Source organism: Alligator sinensis, unplaced genomic scaffold, assembly GCF_000455745.1.
Source record: "Alligator sinensis unplaced genomic scaffold, ASM45574v1 scaffold1046_1, whole genome shotgun sequence".
NCBI lineage: Eukaryota > Metazoa > Chordata > Crocodylia > Alligatoridae > Alligator > Alligator sinensis.
Window position 1 is genome coordinate 1,829,248 of NW_005842174.1, and position 11,335 is coordinate 1,840,582.

Consider the following 11,335-nt stretch of genomic DNA (forward strand, 5'->3'; position numbering starts at 1 on the left):
GCGGGGGCGGGGGCTGCCCCGGGGTGCGGGGCTCCGGCTGGGCGCCGGGAAGTTGTGCGGAGTTGCCCCGGGGCAGGGCTGCGCCTGTCCGGGTCCTGCCGGGCCCAGGAGCCCGCTGGCTTCGTCGTCTGTCTATCTATCTATCTATCTATCTATCCTCCGGCTGGGCGCCGGGAAGTTGTGCGGAGTTGCCCCGGGGCAGGGCTGCGCCTGTCCGGGTCCTGCCGGGCCCAGGAGCCCGCTGGCTTCGTCGTCTGTCTATCTATCTATCTATCTATCTATCTATCTATCTATCTATCTCTCTCTCTCTATTTTTCTGTCCGTCTTCCAGTATTGGGATGCATGTATCTATCTATTTTTCTGCCTTTCTATGTATGGATGTATGTCTCTTTTTCTCTATGTATTATGTGTGTGTCTCTCTACCTATCTACGTGTGTATGTCTATTTTTCTGTCTGTCTTAATAAGTTTGGATGCATGTCTCTATTTTTCTGGCTATTATGTATGAGTCTGTCTGTCTACCTATTTATTTTCTGTCTCTTTCTCTGTTTGGATGCATGTATCTATTTTTTCTTTCCATGTATGGATGGATCTATTTATTCTGTTTTTCTGTCTGTGTATTTATGCACGTATCTGTTTTTCTGTCGGCGCGTGTCTATTTTTCTGCCTATTTTTCTATGTTTTCTGTCTCTTGTGTCCGCATGCATGCATGTTTCTCTCTGTTTGCGTGTGCATGTGAGTATATTATGCATGCATCTATTTTTCTATCTGTGCGTGTCTATTTGTCTATGTTTTCTGTCTCTGTGCACATGCATGCATGTTTCTGTCTGTCCGTGTGTGCATGTGTGTATTATGCATGTATCTATTTTTCTATTTGTACATGTCTGTTTTTCTGCCTGTTTTTCTGTTGGTCTCTGTGTGTATTATGTATGTATCTATTTTTCTGTCTACTTTTCTGGCTACATCTGTGCCTCTGGGGGGCAGGGCACGACCCCCGCTCCCCAGGGCCTTCCGACGGCGCTGGGGCCGGGCCGGGAGAGCCGCCGCGGCTGCGGGGGGGGGCAGCGGAGCCGAGTCCCCCCTGGCTGCGATGCCGGCTGCCCCGGGGGAGACGGGCCTGGCGGGTCCTGGTGGCCTCTGAGCCTCGCCAGCCCCGGCCCCACGGGAGCGGCCCCTGCCCGCGCACCGAAGCGCCTGGGAAAGTACCGTAGAGACCCCGCTCCCGCCCCCGACGCCGTCCCCCAGCAGCGCCCAGTCTCCCACCAGCTGCCCCGGGGCCGAGGAGCGAGGATCGGTCCCCGGCTCTGCTCTGGGGTCAGGGGCCCCGCGGGGCTTTGCACCCTTTCAGCTCCCAGGACCAGCCACGACGGGCAACGTCGGGGCGAAGGAAAGCCCGGTCCCCAGGCAGCCTGGGGGGCCGCTACCTGCTCCCCTCGGCATATTTGCACCCCCCTGGCTCGCCCATGCCGCTGGGCACTGTCCTCACCCACGCGGGGAACCGAGGGCCCCGTGGGAAACCCTCTCCCCTCGCGGCTGTGCCAGGGGGCCGGCGGCGGCGGCGGCGCGGGGAGCCGGGTCCGAGCCTGCGGCTGTTTGCAGCACACACAGCTCCTTCCATTGCGACGTAATTCAGAGAGAAATCTCGGCGTCACGTTTCCTTTAGAGGAGGTCGGGGGTGGAAATCAAATGAAAGCATGGAGGTCCCATCGTCGCGATTGTATCCGACATCCCTATTCCAGCGGCTATCAGGGATAGTCGATGAAGAGACCGATAGAGAGACCGAAAACCGATGCGATATTGAAAGTGCGAATTTATACAGGCGTGTAAATACAAGGCATGCAGGAGCAGATGCCCATGTGTGTATGTGCATATACATTTATGCATACGCATACCTTTATGTGTGTGTATGTGTGTGTATATATACCCCCCTTTATTTTATATAACACACACCCCCGTATTTTTATTTATATATTTTATTTATTTATATAGCTGTGTGTGTATATATGTGTGTATATATATATATATATGTGTGTGTGTGTGTGTGTGTGTGTGTAGTGGATAAAGGGTACAGCCTTTAACACTATAAACAAACAAATAAACGCACACACACAAACACCCCTTATTCTATATATAGAGAGAATACCCTTATTCTATATATATATAGAATACAACTGCAAGTGTATAAGTGTATATTTTTACACACAAACACACACACAAACACCCCTTATTCTCTCTCTCTCTCTAGAATACACCTATAAGTGTATAAGTATATATTTATACACACAAACACCCTTTATTCTATATATATCTATATATCTATAGATATACAGATATAATACACCTACAAGTGTATACGTGTATATTTATACACCCCCATATATGTATATGCGGGTGTATAAATATACACGTATACACTTGTAGGTGTTTAAATACACATACACTCGTACAGCGTGTACAAGGATATAGGTCCCCCCCCGCTGAGGGTCTATGGGCTATACAGGCGGACGATCATGCTATGAGCGATGGGCCGTACTTGCCCTAAAGGAAATCTGCGGGGTTTTTAAATTGTGCGCCCCGCAGGATTTCTAGACTGCGCTTTTCGGGACCCGCACGGCGGGCACACGCGCGCGTACACACGTGCACACAGACCCGCAGCCCGGTTCTCTCCGCACCAGCGGGTCCGTGCACCGCCCTCGGGCCCGGGGCGGCCGGGGCTCGGTGCGGGGCAGCGCCAGAGCCCCCCGCACTGCCCCCGCGGGGCCCCCCGGGGCGTTGTAAAGGGACCTCCCCCCATGCCCTCCCCGTCCCCTCACACAGGGCAGCAGAGCCCGGGAGAGGAGGGTCCCAGCCCCAAGAGGTGTGAGCCCCAAGGACGAAGCCGTCGCATGTGGGCTGCCCGCGCAGCCACCTGTGCGCACGCAAATGCGGACTGCGCGCCCGTGGGCTCCGGGGAGGAGCCGCGGGGCAGGCTCACCCGGGGACTCCTCCTTCCCCCCCCCACCCCACCGCTGCAGCAGCAGAGCCCTGGGGAGATGCCCCGTCCCATCAGGGCCAGCAGACACTTTCCTGCAGTGCAGGGCCAGGCTGGGGACTTAGGATCCAGACTGTGCAAGTGGGGACTTTTCCAGGGCACTAGGACAGAGTGGTGCCCTTGGTCCCCGGGGGCCTCCCCCCCACCACCTGGCACTTGATTTGCAATGGGTGTAGGGCAGGCAAACATGCAGGGGAGCGAGGCATCTCTGAGGACCCTCCGCCCAGGCTGGTGAAGACCCTGGGAGGAGCCCTCCTCCAGAGAGGTGAGCAATGCAGGCAGGATCTCTGCCGTGTGGGAGGTGTGGGCAGTTCCCATCCAAATTCAAGACGGGTGCAAATGCAGAGCAGCACTGAGTCAGGTACTACCCAAAGGCACTCCGAGGCAATGGCAAGCTCCCTCCCAACAAGCATCATCGCCCACCACCCCTCCCTCCGGATTCAGCGACCCGTACCCTCTACCTGTGCCCCATGATGCTGATCGCCTTCCCACCCATGCCCCTGTCAGTGCCCCAGATGATTTGCTTTGGAGAACGCCCCTAACATGCACAAATAATGCTCCCTTCTCTTAAGCAGCAGGAGCGGAGCCACACAAATTCCCCAGCACTTATTGGCATACCCCCACACGCCATAGCCCAGCTCGGGTCGCTTAGCCCAGACTCCCCTTGCTCCCTTGCCCCGATCCATTCAGGGCCTGCTCTAAATTTGATCCCTCGAGGTTCTTAACATCTTGGCTGGGGGCAAGGATCAAAGTTTTCCTTGGCCTTTCTAAGCAACACCCACTCCTGGGGGGGCTTCTCCCTTGTCAGGGAAAAGGCAGTGGAAGGGAAACAAAGTGAGGAGATATCTCTGGGGAGCCCTGAAGCTGTGCAAATCATTAGCCCCAATCTAGCCAAAGTGCCATCTGCCCCCTCCGCAGCACGGAGTTACGGTGTGGTAAGGAGCGCAAAGCGGCTTCTCTCTCCGAGTTCCTTTGAGCAGCGATGGACTTGAAGTGTCTTCACAAGTAAAGCGAGGCAGTGAATCCCTCAAGGCTCCAGCAAACCCAGCCAAGAGGGTGGGGTCCAGTATGATACCATGAGGGGAGATGGTCCCCTGCCTACCTGTTCCTAGAGATGCCTGGCCTCTGTCCCAGGGCATCCATGCCGGTGCCCGTGTGTTCTCCCTGGGGCTAATTCCCACCCGTGGCACTGAAAATATATATAAAGGAGGCAGGGTGAAATGATCTCAATGGGCTGGAGGGAGGTGGGGACGTCCCAGGCCTGAGTTCTGCAGTGGGGTGCCTGGTTGCTGGTGAGGGATGAGAAGCCATTGGGAAGGGTTAAACCAACCCCTGGCTCCATGGACAACAGCATTTCCCTCTCCCAGCTCAGAGAAAGGGTACAGAGAGGTGGAAAGGGCCATCCCATTTAAGTCAATGGCTGGGCAGCCCTTCTCCCAGGGGCTCAAGGCTTAGAGAGGGTCAGGGACTGATCCTGCTCCTCTGAAATCAAGAGGAGTTTGCCATGGACGTCAAAGGGAGCAGGGCCAGGCTATACACACCTTAGGCTCTGATCCCCCCAAGTGCCTGGACACATGGAAACTCAATGGGATTTCTTTCATGGGTCACACGACATGTACAAACCTTGCATGCCAGGGACATTCGTGGCACAGCAAATGACTGGCAGAGAGAGCACCAGAAGCTCAGAGTCCTGACTTCCAGTCCCTGCCTCCGTGCTCCCCCATCACACAGCTCTCAGCTTGGGGGTGTGTGATATTTTTCAGAAAATGGCCAACATTTCACAGAACAAACCCAGCCCTGGGTTGGCCGAACCGTGCAGCTGGTGCCGAGGGTCCCAGTGCTACCCTCCCACCTGGCAGAGGCCAGCGGATGCTGATTTCACAGTGCCATTTGGCTTCCACCCGGTGCAGTCGGCTCCCCCACCACAAAGGCAAGAAATGAGAGGTGTGGGGGAGAGGAGGCTATTTTGGTATATTAACCTCCTTGTGGCCAGGTGAAAGGTTACATTCACATGATTCATTGGAGGCTGAGAGACAGCACTTTGTTGCTAGGATTTTGGGGAATGCGGAGGGCTCCAGCAAAGGAGTCTGAGTAATCTTTAAGGGAGAGAGCCAGGCTCCTGTCTGACGGCTGCAGGCCCAGCAGCTCTGTGTTTCATTTCAGACTGTCACCCTCCTATCTCTCCGCTCACTCCCAGCTCCAGCTTGCTGCCAGATCTTGGGAACTGTTAACTCAGACAAATTTATAGATGGAAAAAGAACAGTTAGCCATTGTTCTTGGAACAGAAGGGCTCCAGCCACCTAAGTCATGATGTAACCTGGCTATTACGTGGCGCGTGGAAAGGTGCAAAGGATCTTTTCTCCTCCCTTCCCATTTGGGGTAGCTGTTACCATTGCATGACTCTGAAATGTCCAAGTCTTTTTTGAAAAATGGTATTTAGGAGCTTTGGAAAATGTTACGGTTAAGCACCTGGATTCTCCAGCCGTGGCATCTTGGAGCCACGGAGTCAGTGACACCAACACTCAGCATTTGGATTGCAAGTTTCATGCTATTTGGTGTTTTCCTTTTTAAAGCCATGGATGTGATTTAATGAAAGTGGAGATTCTCCTGTAAGCAAAACAGTAAGATCCCATTACATTTTGGTTTACAGAGTAAGGTGTGAAACTGTGACGCTCCAAGGTTAAAAAAAATCAAGAGGAAAATAAAATGAACTCCACATTCATCAGCTTCTTTTTCTTCTCCTTTTTTTTTTAAATGCTGTGATTTTGGAGAGGCATGACTCATGGTTTTTGAAAGCCTGGGCTCAGCTGTGCTGGAGGAGGTCTGAGGGTAAAGGGGGGAAAGGTTAGGAGAAACTCTGGTTAAGCTGCTGCATCTCTGTCTCATTTTTCTTGTTTCTAAACTGGGCATCCTATCCTCCTAGGGGGAAAGGAGATGGTTGTCATTCTAAGCTCAGACTTTTCTGGGGGGAAAAAATCAAGCTGTGTTTGTTCATCTTTGTGTGACATCCCTGGCCATACAGGTGGTGGTGGCTTCTGAACTGTTATTTTGGAGCAGTTCGGGACCTGAGCACCTGTGTTAGCTTAGCACAGATGCAAGCATTCCCACAGCAAAACCCTACCTGCATTGCTGTCTTCTCACCATTTTTGGTGTAGCAGGAAATACTTTGAGCGGCTTGAAAACAGGTGGAGTGGGACACTACTCTTCCGGGAATACAGAAGTTTTGCAGTGCTTAGCATCGAAGAGATCTATTGACATCTGTATCCCAAGCAGGCCTGACTCTAGACACGGGGAAGAAGAAAGTCAGTATACTCCTACAGTACTACTTCCCCATTGTTTTCCTCACTGCAACCTTAACTGTCAGAAACCTGGCCACCAGTAATTTTCACACGGTGTGAAACCCCAGACCAATCATCTGTAACATGAACGTGCCTTATTGAAAGCATTAATCACATCTAGTACTAATCACACTTTTCATTTCATTTCAGTCCCTGTATAAAATTATTGAATAAAGCACTGGCATTACATGCTGGTGTTAAAAACACACACGCACAAATGTGCACAGGCGCACATAAAAATGGGCCTCAATTCGTCTTTATTGAAACTCTCCTAAAGCTAATGACGATGCCCCACAGGGCTGAACTGGGGCAATGTGTTTACTGTGCTAATTTTCATTCTTCACTTCCCTCCTCGGATATTTTATGAAGCTAGAAATAATCCCCTGTGCAGGAAATGGTATCAGGACTCCTCCAAAACAAGGCAGTGAAGTGAGATAATGTAGCGCAGCTGCTCCGACCAAGGGACAGAGAACTGCAATGGTCCCTACATTGCCGCAGCTGGTTTTTACACCTCTCCATCTAATGTTTTTTCTTTCCGAGTTCACTGCATCCTCAGATTAATGGTTTTATCTCCCAACTTCCTGGTCACATCTGAGCTCCTCTAGTTTTCCCCAGCAAACCTTCTACATCACTTCTCTGCACTCTTTCGGCCACTTCTCTTTGTCTCTGACTGCATCTTTCACTTCATCTGACCTCACCTAGCCTCATTTTTCAATCTCCTGGCAACACCCTGACCTCCTGGCTGTGTTTCCCATCTCCTCTGGCACACAAACGTGGCTTCAGCGAGCCCAGATGGACAATCCACGGAGTGAGAATGCCAAGGGATGGTTATTCCACGTATACCACTGCTCCAAGCATCTCCAAATGAATGTTTTCAAACCTGGCATGCCAGATCCCATCTTCTCCTAATCATGTTATCATTTGTGTTAAAATGATTTAATTCTATCTTCCCCTAAAATGCACGTGGAAAAGTACTTTCATGCAAGTCTAGAATGCACACACCTTCATCCCCCCACCTCGTGTGCATATACATACTCCAGTTTCTGTTCCTGTGCTGGCTATGTGTTATGTTTGCTAGTCAAAACATGGCCAAAGGAAATAGGCACCTTTGAACAACTGGGTCTGATGCTGGTGGTTCACCCTGACTGCAGTTACAGTTGTATTTCATGCATGGAAGCAATGCAGGATTTCCACTACGTTTCACTATAAATTAAGTTTTATTACCTGGGTTTTCCCATCTGTAAAATGGGTTGGCATGCACGAAGGCACTAAGGCACTGAACTTTTAAAGCCACTACCCCTTTGTGCCACAACCTTTTCACCTCTTACTTCCTCTGTGTCACAGAAACACCTGGGTTCTGTAACCAGACACCTCAGTAAACTGAGGCAGGGGCTGGAATTGGCAGCTTTGAATGTCTAATAGCAATGGGCATCTAATTCCTGCAACTGTACAAGGCCAAACTAAAGGGAGCTGCATGCTGTGGGGGGCCCATAGAATTACTCACATGAGTAAAGCTATTGGTTGTATGTGATATCTTCTATTAGACTGACTAAGTAGTTGGAAAAAATTGTTCTTTGCAAGCTTTTGGGTAGGGTGTTTGTGTTTTCTCAACTATTTCGTTGGTTTAATAAAAGATATCACATCTACTCACGGACCTTGTCTGCCTACGAGTAAAGTTATGCATGTGTTAAAGCATTTGCAAACTGGACCCAAATTCTGTTCTGTGCGAAGGCACTGCTGAAGTGATGTTGTAGCCGTGATGGTCCAGGAACGAGGTGAGAGGTAAGGCTTTTTGTGGGTGATATCTTAGTCCAATAAAAGATATCACCGGCAAAAATCCTTGCCCCTCATTCTACAGGAAGGGAAGTTATTAATGTGTTTTTTCCAGCCTACTTTACTTGGAGCAGTCCAGAGGCTTTGGGTATCTGAAACTATGGGCCAGGCACTCCAGTTGCTTCTAAGAACGTGGCATTGGGGTCCCTTGTGCTGAGCACCCGTGCTAATCTATGCTCCAGTCCTTGCGGTGGGTTGAAGTTACGGTCAGCCTCAAAGGGTATGTTTTCAAGAGCTTGTTGATCAAACAGAATTCACAGACCAAGACAGTTAGTGACAGGGCTGACAAAAGTGATGTTGCAATGATTTACACTCCAGGTTTGTTGTCAGAGCAAGGTATTTACCTGGGATTCCAGGAACAGTTACATTTTAATCTTCAAAGACCTGTCCTAGCACAGCTCTTCTGCAATGCCTTGGGAGGGTCTCAGCTCCTGGTTCGTTTGCAATCATCATGTAAATGACCCTGAGCGGAGGGAGAAGTCACAGCAGATTTAGTCATTTAAAATGGTTTTAATGGATATAAAAATTGCGAGGTGAATTGATATAGGTGCCCTCACTCTTATCCCCAAAGCACCATGCTTCATCATAAAATGCTTAGAATATATACACATTAGTCAGGATTATGTCTGGATGTCTAGCAGGCTGAGAATACGGGGCCTGGAGACGTCGGCAGAAGATTTCATTAGAAGAGACGGCAAGTGCTTGGAAATGGGAAATGAATTCTCTTATAAACACAGCCTGCACTGGGGCTGACCCTAGCATTGCCGAATATTAGCTAGGGAGCCGAGGAAGCCAGAAAATGAAAACAATGTTCCTACATAACAGTCTCCATTTATTGTAATAAAATCTAGCTTTGAAGCTTCTTGGATTTTTTCTCTATGTTTAAAATAGTAAGAACTCCTGCTCTAGATAATCAAGTCCATTAAAAACAATATTTGGCTCCTCGAGAAATATGCACATGTTTTGGGGAGTACCCAATCGAATTCAAAATACTGGTTTTATCTCTGCCGATATGCAGAAATCTGCTGCACGACCAAAGCATTTACAAAAAGTCCTTTCACATATTACAGAATATTTATTACTTTCCTTAGTCTTACTAGGTATTTCAGCTCTGCAACATGTATCCTTGGAGGAGTTTTTATATTTCAAATTCAATGAGAGAATTTTCAGGATTGTGAGACTATATTATTTCCGCCCCCTTCAACGTGGAAACTGGAAATTTGGAAAGTGAAACTTCCCGTTGTTATCAAATCACATTGTTGTTTCATTCGCCCACGGTAGGGTGAAATGAAAAGAACGCCTAGCAGGCAGTCTGAAAAGAGCACAGCAAGCTAACATTGACTCCTACCCCAGATCTATTAGCTGTAAATTACTTTAACATGAGTGACATCACACTTGACTCTTGGTAAAACAGTGTTAAGTTAGTGGGTAATAAAACAGCTTGACACTAATGATGGGTTCTGGGTGATAAATTACTGTCATTGATCAGATAAGGATTCTTGAGACTAACCTTGAACTAAATCTGGTTTGTTGCTACATCTTGTGTGAAACCTTCTGCTTCTTAGAGGGGAGATTAAGGACCCAGGGCCCCTCTTCTGCAAACCTTTCCATCTGCAAGGGAGCATTTGGAGAAGCAGTTTCTACACACTCGGGATGCGCTGCTTAGTAAAGCAACAAGGATGGAGCCCTAAATTGGAGATGATCCATCCCCTTCGGCAGTCCTGACACCATTTGATCCCGCTAAGTGAGTTTTGCCTCATCATGACATCAAAACCTGGATCTCTGTGTCATAGTCTTCGTCTTAAATAAAGGCAAAATGCAAACTAGATGCCTGATCTTGCAAGTGGCTGAACAGCCTCATCCCCCATTTACTGATCTCAGTGCAGGGATCGCTGGGTGAAATTCTTTGCTCTGTGTTATGCTGAAGTTTGCGCTAGGAGTCCCACTGATGCCTACAGGACCCAGCAGGATTGGCTCTAGTTCAGTGAGCTCGTTTTCCTTAAACAGCTTTGGTGAAAGCTTTGTATACAACAGCTGGGAGTCAGCCAAAGTCAATGAAATCACATGGGATTTTGAATGATTTTTACACCTATTTTCTTTGGAAGCGGACCAAGGCGCTGTTAGGAAACTGCTTCACAAATGGTTCAACGTTGTTATTATTACAGGAGGTTTGATTTTAATCCATCACCCAGGTAACACGCTTGGGAGATGTTCTTTGTATTACTTCTTGTATAAGCCATTGTATTAAAGCCTTCTTCTTTGTGCGGTTTCATGCCTAATCCATTGTGGGTCTGGCTTTTTTATTACAATGGGTATAATCCAGGCATATTTTTATCTTTCTCACATTACAAAAGTGCGTTGATGTCAAGAATCGTAATCCGCAGCGTATGATCCATAGAGCTCATTAGTCTATGATAAAGCATACGTTGCACATTAAAATGCAACTGTTTCAATGCAGGTCTTCATGAATTTATAATTCTAAAAAATGACTAGTGAGAAGTGTAAGTTTTTACCTCCGTGGGGCATTTTATGCTGGATAACCTTATACTATAAAGAATAACAAGCATTTAATTCCATGAAGAGTTTTCAATTGAAAGATGTTTCATCAAGCAACAATACTGCTTTCCCTCTTTTTTCATGTAGGGCTTGTCCGGTAATAGACAGACTACTGAACTTTGAACTGTAGCTTATTGGGGATGCAACTGGGGTGTTTCTGTGTTATTTGCACTATTTATGGATATTTCAGGTTCAGGATTGAAAAAACAGTCAAGGGACCCCAAATCAGAGGTCAGTTTTGAAAATAGTTGTCCCACTCTAGTTTTCATAACCAGATTTTGGCTCATTCTCGATGAGAGGCAAACAAAATGCGCAAGGGGTGGGTCGTGCTGATCTCTCTTCTAACCCCAGCCTCTCTCATCCCAAACGCTGGTGGCCTGCGCTGGGGTAGCAGAGCTGGTTGGAAGTGGAGCTACTTGGAAAAAAGGCATCACGAGCTCTAGCCCATAAAAGCTTGTGCTATACCTATCTCTAGTTAGTCTATAAGGTGCAAATCTACCCTGCTTCATCTTGTTTGCACTCACCATTTTAAATGCAACGAAACCATGATTGTGTTATTTCCTCCCCTGCCAGTCTAAG

General features: G+C 48.4%; 1 protein-coding gene across 1 annotated transcript; it reads left to right on the top strand.

Moving 5' to 3' along the window:
• The first annotated feature begins 6 nt into the window (after positions 1-6).
• LOC112550653 lies at positions 7-1,945 on the top strand. Its single transcript, XM_025206837.1, has 2 exons — positions 7-152; positions 279-1,945. Exon 2 carries the CDS (start codon positions 371-373, stop codon positions 1,751-1,753), a length of 1,383 nt encoding a protein of 460 aa, XP_025062622.1. The 5' UTR covers positions 7-152; positions 279-370; the 3' UTR covers positions 1,754-1,945.
• Positions 1,946-11,335: the final 9,390 nt, after the last annotated feature.